General features: G+C 44.6%; 1 protein-coding gene across 9 annotated transcripts in view; it reads left to right on the forward strand.

The window, feature by feature from the left end:
* The window catches only part of dlg4b (discs, large homolog 4b), a 69,116-nt gene that overhangs the window by 28,542 nt on the left and 25,374 nt on the right, over positions 1–15,200 (forward strand). For 4 of the 9 annotated variants that reach the window (XM_079848353.1, XM_079848354.1, XM_079848352.1 and 1 more), the window contains one exon: positions 7,819–7,869. The exons of 1 other annotated variant lie outside the window; for it this stretch is intronic. In XM_079848353.1, coding sequence (XP_079704479.1) covers positions 7,819–7,869 — 51 coding nt within the window. Of the gene's footprint in view, positions 1–7,818; positions 7,870–9,513; positions 9,533–9,750; positions 9,819–10,287; positions 10,351–15,200 lie in introns of those variants that run through there. 4 more of the 9 variants (XM_079848358.1, XM_079848356.1, XM_079848360.1 and 1 more) reach the window with 4 other exon arrangements.

Consider the following 15,200-nt stretch of genomic DNA (forward strand, 5'->3'; position numbering starts at 1 on the left):
GGGCCCCTTTTCTTCAGAACCTAGATCTGCTTTGACCAGACGACCTCCTACCCTCAGCAGTCCGCTTTGATCAATGAAGGGAACTAGTTTTAGAAGTGTGCTAGTTTTGGGAAGTGGTTCATTCCATTTGAGGCACTGCAACTCGTCAGCAAAAGTTTCCTGTTGTGCTGCTCGTATGACAACTTCTGGGCTCTGAAGTATTGTGTCAGCACTAAGAGGAAGTTTGCAACAGTGCCATCCTTTGCATGCCTGAGGGGTGTCGATTTGACCTTGCTTATAAGAGCGTGCAATATGAATCAGCTTTCCAACAGCTCAGATCAGACGGCTCCAGTCCGAAAAGCGTTCAGTCGATCAGGATCAACAAGTGCGAAGGGTTCTCCAGGGAAAGTATCTGTTTTTGGATGATGCAAGAATTCTGGTCCACTGAACCAGATAGTGATCTGCAATTTGGTTGGAGCTACTGGTCATGTTGCAACATCAGCTGGATTATGCTCTTACCTCACATAATGCCATTGTTATGGCAAGTGCTGGCTAATGCTAATCGTAAATTCTCTATTATTATTATTATTCACGTCGGCACTAATGATGTTGGACTCCGCCAGTCGGAGATCACAAAAATCAACATTAAAGAGGTGTGTGAACTTGCAAGTACGATGTCAGGCACTGTAATTTGCTCTGGCCCCCTTCCTGTTCGCAGGAGTGATGAGATAGTTAGTAGATTGTGTTCACTGAATCGCTGGCTGTCTAAGTGGTGTCCGCTTAATAATATAGAATTCATAGACAAGTTTTTGGGGCAAACCTGACCTGTTGAAAAGAGATGGTATTCATCCCTCCTGGGATGGTGCTGCTCTTCTCTCTAGTAATATGGCACATAGTCTTAGAGCTCAAACATGACAATCTGGGGCTCAGGTCAGGAAGCAGACAGACTGGCTAAACCGACCGTCTGCTAGCGGCCTCGCGTCACCAAGGTCAGATAAATCCCATCACATAGAGCCTCTTTCACCTAGCTATCATCATATAGAGACTGTGTCTGTTCCCCGAATTAGGAAATACAAAAAACTCATAAACCCATTCAAGGGTAAAAATTTAATTGATGTTCAACAAATAAAAAACAGATATAATATGGATGAGCAAATGATAAAGCTCGGGTTGCTGAATATTCGATCCCTTACTTCAAAAGCACTTATTGTTAATGATATGATTACAGATAATAACCTAGATGTGCTGTGTTTGACAGAAACCTGGCTAAAACCAGACAATTATATTACTTTAAATGAGTCCACCCCACAAGATTACTGTTATAAACACGAGCCTCGTCTGAAACGCAAAGGGGGTGGTGTTGCTGTAATTTATAGTAATATCTTCAGAATTACTGAGACGTCTTGTTTTGAATATAATTCTTTTGAAGTGTTGGTGCTTAATGTAACATTATCTAGTGTAAATGATAAATCACGTTTGAGATTTGTGCTGGCTACTGTATACAGGCCACCAGGGCACCATACAGACTTTATCAAAGAATTTGCTGATTTTCTATCAGAGTTAGTACTGGCTGCAGATAAAGTACTAATTGTTGGTGATTTTAATATACATGTGGACAACGAAAAAGATGCATTGGGTTTGGCATTTAAAGACATTGTAAATTCAATTGGAGTTAGACAACACGTGTCAGGACCTACTCATCGTCGTAATCATACTCTAGATCTAATATTATCACACGGAATAGATGTTGATGCCGTTGAAATTCTGCAGCAGAGCGATGACATCTCAGATCATTACCTAGTTTCTTGTAAACTTAATTTAGCCAAGGCTGCAAAGCCGACTCCGTGTTATAAATATGTTAGACCTATCACTTCTGCCACTAAAGATTGCTTTATTAATAATCTTCCTGATTTAGTTTCATCATCTCAGCATCCCGGATAGCTTAGAAGAACTCGATATTGCGACAGAAACTCTTAACTCTTTCTTTTCCAGCACTTTAGACACAGTTGCTCCGTTGCGCTTAAAGGGCCTGAGTGTGCTCGTTGTACCATGGCGTTGGACTATTTTCTTTAATCTTCTTTAAGCGCAACGGAGCAACTGTGTCTAAAGTGCTGGAAAAGAGAGAGTTAAAAGTTTCTGTCGCAATATCGAGTTCTTCTAAGCTATCCGGAATGCTGAGATGATGAAACTGATCAGGAAGATTATTAATAAAGCAATTTTTAGTAGCAGAAGTGATAGGTCTAACATATTTGTAACACGGAGTCGGCTTTGCAGCCTTGGCTAAATGAAGTTTACACGAGACTAGATAATGATCTGAGATGTCATCGCTCTGCTGCAGAATTTCAATGGCATCAACATTTATTCCATGTGATAATATTAGATCTAGAGTATGATTACGACGATGAGTAGGTCCTGACACATGTTGTCTAACTCTAATTGAGTTTACAATGTCTTTAAATGCCAAACCCAATGCATCTTTTTCATTATCGATGTGTATATTAAAATCACCAACAATTAGTACTTTATCTGCAGTCAATATTAATTCTGATAGAAAGTCCGCAAATTCTTTGATAAAGTCTGTATGGTGCCCTGGTGGCCTGTATACAGTAGCCAGCACAAATCTCAAACGTGATTTATCGTTTACACTATATATTTTACATTAAGCACCAACACTTCAAAAGAAGTATATTATGTAAAACTTGATTTCTTAGTGGTTTTGAAAATATTACTATAAATTACAGCAACTCCTCCCCCTTTGCGTTTCAGACGAGGCTCATGTTTATAACAGTAATCTTGTGGGGTGGACTCATTTAAAGTAATGTAATCATTTGGTTTTCGCCAGGTTTCTGTCAAACACAGCACATCTAGGTTATTATCTGAAATCATATCATTAACAATGAGTGCTTTTTGAGTAAGGGATCGAATATTCAGCAACCCAAGCTTTAGCATTTGCTCATCTGTATTATAGCTGTTTTTTATTTGTTGAACAACAATTAAATTTTTAACCTTAGATGGGTTTGGACGTTTTTCGGATTTCCAAATTCAGGGAACAGACACAGTCTCTATATGATGATATCTAGGTGAAAGGGCTCTATGTGATGGGATTTATCTGACCTGGGTGACGCGAGGCCGCTAGCAGACGGTCGGTTTAGCCAGTCTGTCTGCTTCCTGACCTGAGGCCCAGACTGTCATGTTTGAGCTCTAAGACTATGAGCCATATTACTAGAGAGAAGAGCAGCACCATCCCAGGAGGGATGAATACCATCTCTTTTCAACAGGTCAGGTTTGCCCCAAAAACTTGTCTATGAATTCTATATTATTAAGCGGACACCACTTAGACAGCCAGCGATTCAGTGAACACAATCTACTAACTATCTCATCACTCCTGCGAACAGGAAGGGGGCCAGAGCAAATTACAGTGCCTGACATCGTACTTGCGAGTTCACACACCTCTTTAATATTAATTTTTGTGATCTCCGACTGGTGGAGTCGAACATCATTAGTGCCGACGTGAATAATGATCTTAGAGAATTTACGATTAGCATTAGCCAGCACTTTTAAATTTGCTTTGATGTCAGGCGCTCTGGCTCCCGGCAAACATGTGACTATGGTGGCTGGTGTCTGTATTTTAACGTTCCGTGTCATAGAATCGCCAATAACTAGGGCACAATCAACAGGATTCTCAGTGGGTGTTTCACTGAGCGGGGCAAATCGATTTGTTATGGTAATCGGAACGGAAGAGTGGTTTTTTGATCCGCGACTAGAGCGATCCCTCACTGTCACCCATTTGCCCTGCTGCATGGGCTCTACTTCAGCTGGAACCGAATCATGTAAAGAGTTCACTATGCTAGGCGCATCCAAAGCAGTATCTAAAACTCTAGCACTCTTACTATCCTCAATTAAAGTTTGGATGCGTGTCTCTAGTTCTGAAATCTTCTCTGTCAGAAGATGTCTCCTTGCATTCATCACATATAAATTCTATATTGCCGACAGAGAAGGCTATGCTAAACATGTGACATGAAGTGCAGGTGACAATAACAGGACAAGACATTACTCACCGTGTTTGTTGACTGATTCTTACTCACCTGAGCTTTTTATGAACTCAAAGGCACAAGCGCGCGAGAGAAAAATAAATAAAAAATAGCTGAGCGCATGGGTGGCGCATTAACAGGCTAGCTAGCAAATTACTAGCGTGTTGTGCTAGTAGTAACGGAAGCTAGCGATGTCAGGTTAATCTGAGATGTTGGGTAAGCTGTTTTTAGTAGTATAAACAACTAGAAATTGTAGTAAATGATGGTTCAAAACAAAGAAATACGAGGCTAAGACGGAGCTTACAGCACCGAAGCAAACAAACTCACAGCAGGCAGCGAAGCAGACAGGAGCAATCGATCAGGAGCAATCCAACCTCCAATCTATATCTACCATGAAGGCGACAGGCTCTTTGCGAAACCGCATGAGGACACCGAGGAGACTGTTGTTGAGGTCAGGCCGTCAAGAGAACCTTGTTCAGTGATGCACCTTTGGATTGAGCTCTCGAGTCAAAGACCACTCGGATCTGGGATGGCTTTTTTGGATGGTACACGGCAAAAGAAGGTAGATACCAACTCTGTTCATTGGGATCAACTGAAGGAGCTATTTCTGCATGATCATTTTGGAATAGCCTCTCCATGAAGGCTACAAAGTCTTTTTTCATCTCAGGCTTCTTCCGGAGAAGTGAATTGAAGCTTTCCACAGCTTGTGGACGATTGTTTGGCAGATATTGCCTTGGCTGCATCTTTTGTTCTCTGAAATACATCCCATTTTGCTAGTCTTTGAGTCCGCTCCTTGATAAGGGACTTGGTGAGTGACTCGCTTTGGGATCTATCCTTTACAGTGTAGTTGTTAGGACATGGGTGAAAGTATGTAGACTGACCGTTCTCCATAATGTTGGTGTGATAAGTTTGGATGAAAGTCGGTTTATGAACTTTCCCGAGGCACATGTCTCCAATGATTACCCACCCGAAGTCCAACTTTTGCGCAAAGGGAGCATTTGGTGGCCCATTCACTTGCTTATGGGCTTTGTGGACTCTGATCATATCTCTGCCTAACAGGAGAAGAATGGGAACATGATGATCGGGCTCTGGAATGTACCTTGCAAGATGTTTTAGGTGCCTGTGGTTACTAACTACTTCTGGAGTGGGGATTTCAGAGCGATTGTCTGGAATTTCGTTACACTCAAGTAGCACTGGTAAGGGTAAGACTAAGCTTCAAAGGTTTCCACTCAAAAGCCTCGTGCTAGCCTGCCTCCTGTTTCGACTGTGCCTGCGCATGTTTTGAGAGTGTGGGCTACGTTACACTCTGTTATGCCAAACAGATCGAAGATTTCTGATCTTGCGAGTGATCTGTTGCTTTGATCATCTAGTATCACACACGTTTTGACTGCCTTTTCTTGGTGGCCTTCAGGAAATACTTTCACGAGACATACCTTGGAGCATGAGTGTGGAAGTTAACTGTCTCCACATACCTTGGTACAAGCTGAGGAAACCTCAGATTCCACAGGTACGTCCTCACTCACTTCGTGATCCTCCGATGTCAGGAATTGTGGTTCTTTCATTCATGGTGCTGGGCCTGGATGGAGCGCAGCCATGTGGGTAACGCTGCCACATTCTGAACACTTAACATCCTGATCACAGTTCTTTGCCATGTGGAATATGGAGCTGCAACATTTAAAGCATATGCCTTGTTGTTTGATCAATGACTTTCTCTCTTCCATAGGTTTCATCTTGAATCCTCAAAATCTGAACAGAGAGTGAGGCTTATTGTGTAGAAAGCACTGTTTTGCTGGATTTACCTTATTTTTGAGTTCACTGGCAGCTGATGAATTCTCAGAGGAGACCTGGGTCTTGTATGTGATGACAGCTCTGGGAAAAACAGATTTGTTTAACTGTCTGTTTGGTTTGCGAGTTTCTTCCTGTACAGCTGTAAGAAAGAAACTTGGTTTGTTGTGCATTTTAGCTTGCTGACACACAAAGTCTACTAAGAAATTGAAGGGTGGAAAGGAAACTCTGCAGTCCTCTTTCTACTTAGATCCCACTGTGAGCCACTTCTCTTGTAAGCTGAATGGCAATTTCTGAATTACCGGATTTACTCCCCGTGGTGTGTCTAGATAGGAAAGACCCATTAGATCACCACCCTGCTTAGCTGCTTGGATGTCCATGAGCAAATCTCCCAGCTTGCACAGTCTGTGACTGTCTCTGTTTGCTATTTTTGGGAAGCTCTCCAGTTTAGCAAATAGAGCACTTTCTACCATTTCCGGTGAGCCATATGTTTCATAAAGTATGTCCCAAATCAGAGTGAGCCCTTGTAACGGATGGTTAATGTGCACAGCTCTGATCCGTCTTGCATGCTCAGCTGACTCACACCCCAGCCATTTTACTAGCAAATCCATCTCCTCGCTAGGTGAGAGGTTAAGGTCTTTAGTGGCATTTATGAAGGATGCTCTGAAAGTCTCTGGATGTTTGTTAAACTGCGTAAGGCCAGTAGACACTAATTCATGTCTAGCGATAAACTTGACGACATCAGACATTTGATTATTTGCGTACAGATTACCTTGATTACCTTGATACTGTCCAGCTTGTAAAGGTGTAGCTGACTGAGTCTGATAATAGCCGAGTGGCACGCTTCTGTCTCCGCTCCTTTCCTCACTGCCTGGAAATGGTGCAGATCGTGGGTGATGCACATCTCGAGGTGACCTGTAGTACGCCTCATGCTGAGCCGGTCGTGTAAACTGTACATCCTTGGATTGCGAAATGGTAGGGTACTGCACACACTCTGCATCCACAGGCTGAGACTTGGGTTGTATGGCATAAAAACCACACTGGCCCTCAGTAGTAGGATTCAGTAGTCTGTGGTTGTTGCACTTCTGAAACGTTTATGCCTCCGTTATCATAAAACGGCCCATCCAGCGCTGGCATTTGTGAATCTATAGCACTATCCACTATCCTGTTGTATCCTCTATAGGTAGGTCTATTACACTCGAATTCTCTCTACTTTCTTGCTCTGCAGCTGTTTCTAAAGCCTCTGCTTTTGCTTGAATGGCTTTTTAGCAGCCTTAAAGTCTCTAGTGATGCCTCAAGCTGTGCTTGTTGTATTTTAAGTTCACTTTCTTTCTTAGCAAACACTATTTCTGCTTTAGCCGCTTCAGCCTCTGCTTTAGCCATTACAGCAGCTGTGGTTACAGCCGATGAGCCTCGTGAGCGCCGTGACGAACATGATGCATCAGATGCTTGCCTCCGTGATCCAGACTTGGAAGAAGATCACCTTATGGGCTAGCCGTGGAGTTAGAAACTTGAAGTTGGTCACCGAAGATTTTCATTTATTGCTCTGCCCTTTATCTCAAACGCCTTGTCAGAGTCAATGACATGTTCGCATAAGCATAACAAAGGCTTTTACATTACATATAGTTATCATCAACTATATCAGAAACAGATTGGGCAATTCACGAAACAAAGAAAACTAAATTTACATCTGGGATATGAGATATAACAATTTAATATGCATAGGAATGATAATATAGCTACATCTACATACCGAAAGTGCCTTCAAAACAACTTAAATAAAGGAGCAATAGTAGCCATGACCGCATGCTCTTCCTTGCTGCTGGGCTCACATTTGTGATGTCATCATATAAGGGGTCACTTTACTACAATTTTTATTTCGAATAAATGCAGAATGTTCATATAGAACAGCACACTAACACTCTGAATGATGTCTCACATTTCAGTCCAGTGTCGCGTCAGTCTCAGTTATGTAACTACCCGTCCTCTCCTGTAACTAGTCCTGCTGTTGTGTGTGTTGCAGCCAGTGTTGCTCCCCAGTGGCCACGCGCCGTACTACGCCACCTCCACTCTGGTAAGCTCATACTCTTACCATACTCTTACCATACTCTATAGTCGTCGACATCAGTGTGAGTCACAATCAACTTTTCTGCACTTTTTAATGTATTCTAAGCCCATTGTCAAATAGGCTATTCCAGGGTGACACACAAGTTTTTAAAGTGCCCCATTATACTATTTTAAAAGTTCCTAATGTTGTTTTAGAGTTGTGAAACAACCACATTTGTTCCAGGTTCTCATACATCCAAGGTAAAAAAAAAAACACTTTAATTCTCTCATAATCTCCACTGCAGCATCAGCTCTTTCCTCTCAGTGTCTGAAACGCTTCGATAAAGATTCAGTCTCTCTAATCCCCACCTCTCTGAGAGCTGCTCTGCTCTGATTGGTCAGAAAGCAAACGCTCATTATCATATCTGAATCTCAGTGATCTGAAACTCTTGATCACAGTGATACGAACAGTAACGATGGCGTGGGTTTTACCGTATCAATCTCATCAAAGTGGATTTGCTTTTTCAGCAGAAACAGCGTCTTCTCGACACGAACAACACGAACCAAACTCTTCCAGTCTCAGATAAACTACAGTGTTTGAGGGCGGAGCAAAGAGACGCTGTTCAGCCAATCAAGACCAGAGGCGGGCATTATGCAAATGAGTAACAAACCTACGTAGACTCAGCGGAAGTGAGACTTAATTACTGACGACTCGTTTCAGTTCAGAATCACTTCTTTCTTTTAGGAGACAAAAAATCCATTTATCTGCACTTTAATCTTTGAAACTTTGCAGACCTTTTACATCCACAAACAGCTTTTATTACACCTTGCATGAAAGGATATGTCTCAAAAAGGGTGTACTTTAAAATTAGGAGAAGATCCACCAACTTGTTCTTTTGAGAAAAAAAACATAGTACCGGTATGTTTTTTCTCAAAAGAACATGTATTTCATGCATGGATGCTGTAACTTCTGACAGCACTGCATGATCTGTATTTATAACTATATGAATATATAGTTTGATGCTCGTTTCAGAGTGAAGCGCTGCACTGTTGTGTTCATTTACAAGTGAGCAGCTCTTGATCCAGTGTTTTCCACAGCAGCTCATAATAACATGAGTAATGTGTAATAATAACAGTACAGTGGCAACAATATGCGTCTGTTCATTCATTCTTGTCAAAGTTACCCACCGAATTGACAACACGCTGACGTGTTACAAACCAATCGATGTCAAGATGCAGCCCACATAGATGATGACGACAGGACGCAAGTATGCCATGTAAAGTTCTTTAGTGCGCTCGCATAGTTGCAATGTGAAACCAAACCAAAATTTACTGAATGTATAAAATGTATCAAAACATGAACTTTGGTGCGGACCTTCAGGTGTGAAAACGCCCTAAGTTTGGGTCGCTTACATCCTGCATTTGGGAACAAAACACGCGCCAGCTCCAATCTTTCCTGCAGACATTGCAGAGGGAGAACTAGTCACTGCATTTGATCACATTATGTGTCTGAGTTTTCTGAGTGTGGTTTGAGATGGAGCCGCCTCTAAACGTCAGTTCTTTCTCTGATTGGTTACGTTAGCTGTCAGTCAGATCGTGTTCCTTTGTAAGTGGGTGGTAGTTGGTCGGTTAAAGTTGCTGTGCGACGTCATGCTTAAAGTCAGACGCTCGTCAGATTTCTGTCAGCACAGGTATGTTAGTCCAGATGTGAGTCCAGGTGAACAGACAGACAGCTTGTTCTCCATCTCCCTATCCTGCTCTCACACCAGCACAAATATCGCCATAGTGATGGAAGGGATGTTGGTCTCCATAGCAACAGGACCACTTCATGTTTTTTTTATTCCAGTGAGAGAGAGAGAGAGAGAGAGAGAGAGAGAGAGAGAGAGAGAGAGAGAGAGAGAGAGAGCACGTTATGTGATGTAACCCTTTATTGAATGTTTTTCTTGATTTTGCGTAGTGTCTCAAAAATCACTTACGGTACGGCATCTCTTTTCTATTCTATTCTTTAATCTGCATCATGGTTTCCTATGAAAATTCTGGGAGAGAGAGAGCGAGAGAGCGCGCGTGAGAGACACTGTGAGTGTGTGTGTGTGTGTGTAAGTGAGTCGCTCTCGCGGCAGCAGGATGAAGCTCCTCGAGCGCGTCTGTAGCTCATTTCTGTGCATCTCTCAGCTCATTTTGCTCTCGTGATTCGGGATGAAGCAGAAGATGAAACGACATTGACACACTGGAACTGTTGTCATCATCACCTTCATCCTCATCTTCACCATCACCTTCATCAGCATCATCATCTCTCAGCATCTGTCAGTGGCTGGTGGATTCTCTCTGAAATCTCCCTCTAGGACTCTGACTGATTCGGTTTGTTTCGGAGTCGGTGTGACTGTGTGTGTGTGTGATGTAATCCCGCGGTTCTGACGTCATGTTCGTCTCCGTTTGGTATGCAAAGAAGATGGGCCGAAGATTCATCAGCAACGTGCGCAAAGCCAAGAGACACAGACAGAGCGTGACGGTGAGAGAGTGTACGAGTGTGTGTATGTGTGTGTGAGACAGCTGTAAGTGTGAGTGAGATAAGTGAGTGTGTGTGTGTGTGTGTGTGAGACAGCTGTCAGTGTGTGTGTGAGAGACAGCTATGAGTGTGTGTGTGTGTGTGTGTGTGTGTGTGTGTGTGTATGTGTGTGTGAGACAGCTGTTAGTGTGTGTGTGTGTGTGTGTGTGTGTGTGTGTGTGTGTGTGTGTGTGTGTGAGAGAGAGACAGCTGTGAGTGTGTGTGTGTGTGTGTGTGAGACAGCTTTGAGTGTGTGAGACAGTGTGTGATAAGTGAGTGTGTGTGTGAGAGACAGAGAAAACTATGAGTGTGTGTGTGAGACAGCTGTGAGTGTGTGTGTGTGTGTGTGTGTGTGTGTGTGAGAGACAGCTGAGTGTGTGAGACAGATATGAGGTGTGTGTGTGTGTGTGTGTGTGTGTGTGTGAGACAGGTGTGAGTGTGTGAGACAGATATGAGGTGTTTGTGTGTGTAAGACAGCAGTGTGTGTGAGACAGATATGAGGTGTGTGTGTGTGTGTGTGTGTGAGACAGCTGTGAGTGTGTGAGACAGATATGAGGTGTGTGTGAGACAGCAGTGAGTGTGTGAGACAGATATGAGGTGTGTGTGTGAGACAGCAGTGAGTGTGTGAGACAGATATGGGGTGTGTGTGAGACAGCTGTGAGTGTGTGAGACAGATATGAGGTGTGTGTGAGACAGCTGTGAGTGTGTGAGACAGATATGAGGTGTGTGTGTGAGACAGCTGTGAGTGTGTGAGACAGATATGAGGTGTGTGTGTGAGACAGCTGTGAGTGTGTGAGACAGATATGAGGTGTGTGTGAGACAGCTGTGAGTGTGTGAGACAGATATGAGGTGTGTGTGTGTGTGTGTGAGAGAGAGACAGCTGTGAGTGTGTGAGACAGATATGAGGTGTGTGTGTGTGTGTGTAAGACAGCAGTGTGTGTGAGACAGCTGTGAGTGTGTGAGACGGATATAAAGTGTGTGTGTGTGTGTGTGTGTGTGTGTGTTTGAGACAGCTGTGAGTGTGTGTGTGTGTGTGTGTGTGTGTGTGAGAGAGACAGCTGTGAGTGTGTGTGTGTGTGTGTGTGTGAGACAGCTGTGAGTGTGTGTGTGTGTGTGTGTGTGTGTGTGTGTGTGTGTGTGTGTGTGTGTGTGTGTGAGAGAGACAGCTGTGAGTGTGTGTGTGTGTGTGTGTGTGTGTGTGTGTGTGTGTGAGAGAGAGACAGCTGTGAGTGTGTGGCTGTGAGATAAGTGTCTGTGATTGTGAGAGCTGCGAGTGTGTGTGTGTGTGTGTGTGTGTGTGTGTGTGTGTGTTTGTGAGTGAGACAGCTGTGAGTGTGTTTGAGTGAGTGCGAGACAGCTGTGTGTGTGTGTGTGTGTGTGTGTGTGTGTGAGACGGATATAAAGTGTGTGTGTGTTTGAGACAGCTATGAGTGTGTGTGTGTGTGTGTGTGTGTGTTTGTGAGTGAGACAGCTGTGAGTGTGTGGCTGTGTTTGAGACAGCTATGAGTGTGTGTGTGTGTGTGTGTGTGTGTGTGTGTGTGTGAGAGAGACAGCTGTGAGTGTGTGGCTGTGAGATAAGTGTCTGTGATTGTGAGAGCTGCGAGTGTGTGTGTGTGTGTGTGTGTGTGTGTGTGTGTGTGTGTGTGTGTGTTTGTGAGTGAGACAGCTGTGAGTGTGTTTGAGTGTGTGTGAGACAGCTGTGTGTGTGTGTGCGCTACTTCAAGGAATACCATGGTACTACCATCATGTTAGTGTCTGTTACTAACAGAAATCATGTTGTGATGAGGTTACCGGTGTAAATGGTGTATTTTTATGGTAAGACACTGTTCTTGTTGTGTGTCTTGTTGATTGTTGCCAAATTTCTGCTGAGGACTGCATCGTCTCCATGGTGACCAGAGTGATAGTGTGTTGCATCCTGTGAAGATGTTGTCATGGCAACTGCATGCGTGATCACTGTGATGTCATTCATGAGTGTGTGTGTGAGTGTATGTGTGTGAGTGTGATCTCTTGCTTATGGACATTTGGCCTGTGATGAGAGGATGGCACTGTTACCATGGAAATGCTAGTTCCTAATAATCTGGATTTTCAAAGAGGACTCATCATATGTTGCCATGCCATCCTCTGTCCTGTCTGTCTCTCTGTCCTGTCTGTCTGTCCTGTCTGTCTGTCCTGTCTGTCTGTCTGTCGATCTGTCTCTCTGTCCTGTCTGTCGATCTGTCTCTCTGTCCTGTCTGTCGATCTGTCTCTCTGTCCTGTCTGTCGATCTGTCTCTCTGTCCTGTTTGTCGATCTGTCTCTCTGTCCTGTCTGTCCTGTCTGTCTGTCTGTCTGTCCTGTCTGTCTCTCTGTCCTGTCTGTCTGTCTTTCTGTCGATCTGTCTCTCTGTCCTGTTTGTCGATCTGTCTCTCTGTCCTGTCTGTCTCTCTGTCCTGTCTGTCGATCTGTCTCTCTGTCCTGTCTGTCTGTCGATCTGTCTCTCTGTCCTGTCTGTCTGTCTCTCTGTCCTGTCTGTCGATCTGTCTCTCTGTCCTGTCTGTCGATCTGTCTCTCTGTCCTGTCTATCTGTCTTTCTGTCCTGTCTGTCTGTCTGTCGATCTGTCTCTCTGTCCTGTCTGTCTGTCTCTCTGTCCTGTCTGTCGATCTGTCTCTCTGTCCTGTCTGTCGATCTGTCTCTCTGTCCTGTCTATCTGTCTTTCTGTCGATCTGTCTCTCTGTCCTGTCTGTCTCTCTGTCCTGTCTGTCTCTCTGTCCTGTCTGTCTGTCGATCTGTCTCTCTGTCCTGTCTGTCTGTCTTTCTGTCCTGTCTGTCGATCTGTCCTGTCTGTCTGTCTTTCTGTCCTGTCTGTCTCTCTGTCCTGTTTGTCGATCTGTCTCTCTGTCCTATCTGTCTCTCTGTCCTGTCTGTCTGTCTGTCCTGTCTGTCTGTCTGTCTGTCTGCCTGTCCTGTCTGTCTGTCTGTCGATCTGTCTCTCTGTCCTGTCTGTCGATCTGTCTCTCTGTCCTGTCTGTCGATCTGTCTCTCTGTCCTGTCGATCTGTCTCTCTGTCCTGTCTGTCTGTCTCTCTGTCCTGTCTGTCGATCTGTCTCTCTGTCCTGTCTGTCTGTCTTTCTGTCGATCTGTCTCTCTGTCCTGTCTGTCTCTCTGTCCTGTCTGTCTGTCTGTCCTGTCTGTCTGTCTGTCGATCTGTCTCTCTGTCCTGTCTGTCGATCTGTCTCTCTGTCCTGTCTGTCGATCTGTCTCTCTGTCCTGTCTGTCTCTCTGTCCTGTCTGTCGATCTGTCTCTCTGTCCTGTCTGTCTGTCTTTCTGTCGATCTGTCTCTCTGTCCTGTCTGTCGATCTGTCTCTCTGTCCTGTCTGTCTGTCTTTCTGTCGATCTGTCTCTCTGTCCTGTCTGTCTGTCTTTCTGTCCTGTCTGTCTCTCTGTCCTGTCTGTCTGTCCTGTCTGTCTGTCTCTCTGTCCTGTCTGTCGATCTGTCTCTCTGTCCTGTCTGTCTGTCTTTCTGTTGATCTGTCTCTGTCCTGTCTGTCTCTCTGTCCTGTTTGTCGATCTGTCCTATCTGTCTCTCTGTCATGTCTGTCTGTCTTTCTGTCTGTCTCTCTGTCCTATCTGTCTCTCTGTCCTGTCTGTCTGTCTTTCTGTCTGTCTGTCTATCTGTCTCTCTGTCCTGTCTGTCTGTCTTTCTGTCTCTCTGTCCTGTCTGTCTGTCTTTCTGTCCTGTCTGTCGATCTGTCCTGTCTGTCTCTCTGTCCTGTTTGTCGATCTGTCTCTCTGTCCTATCTGTCTCTCTGTCCTGTCTGTCTGTCTTTCTGTCTGTCTGTCTCTCTGTCCTGTCTGTCGATCTGTCTCTCTGTCTTTCTGTTGATCTGTCTCTGTCCTGTCTGTCTCTCTGTCCTGTTTGTCGATCTGTCCTATGTCTCTCTGTCCTGTCTGTCTGTCTGTCTTTCTGTCTGTCCTGTCTGTCTGTCTCTCTGTCCTGTCTGTCGATCTGTCTCTCTGTCCTGTCTGTCTGTCTTTCTGTTGATCTGTCTCTCTGTCCTGTCTGTCGATCTGTCCTGTCTGTCTCTCTGTCCTGTTTGTCTGTCTGTCTCTCTGTCCTGTTTGTCTGTCTGTCTCTCTGTCCTGTCTGTCTGTCTGTCTCTCTGTCCTGTCTGTCTGTCTGTCGATCTGTCTGTCCGTCTCTCTGTCCTGTCTGTCTCTCTGTCCTGTCTGTCGATCTGTCTGTCCGTCTCTCTCTGTCTGTCTGTCTTTCTGTCTGTCTTTCTGTCTGTCCTGTCGATCTGTCTTTCTGTCTGTCCTGTCGATCTGTCTCTCTGTCCTGTCTGTCGATCTGTCTGTCCGTCTCTCTCTGTCTGTCTGTCTTTCTGTCTGTCCTGTCGATCTGTCTTTCTGTCTGTCCTGTCTGTCTGTCTTTCTGTCTGTCCTGTCTGTCTCTCTGTCCTGTCTGTCTCTCTGTCTGTCCTGTTTTTCTCTCTGTCCTGTCTGTCTGTCTGTCCTGTCTGTCTGTCTGTCTCTCTGTCCTGTCTGTCCTGTCTGTCTGTCCTGTTTTTCTCTCTGTCCTGTCGATCTGTCTCTCTGTCCTGTATGTCTGTCTCTCTGTCTGTCCTGTTTTTCTCTCTGTCCTGTCTGTCTGTCCTGTATGTCTGTCTCTCTGTCCTGTTTTTCTCTCTGTCCTGTCGATCTGTCTCTCTGTCCTGTATGTCTGTCTGTCTGTCTGTCCTGTCTGTCTGTCTGTCTGTCTGTGTTGCTGCAGTCCCTCTAGCGCTGTAACAGCAGAACTCATCAAATTGCTTTAATTAAAGTTCTTCAGCTCCGT

This window comes from Squalius cephalus (assembly GCF_949319135.1).
Source record: "Squalius cephalus genome assembly, chromosome: 18".
NCBI lineage: Eukaryota > Metazoa > Chordata > Actinopteri > Cypriniformes > Leuciscidae > Squalius > Squalius cephalus.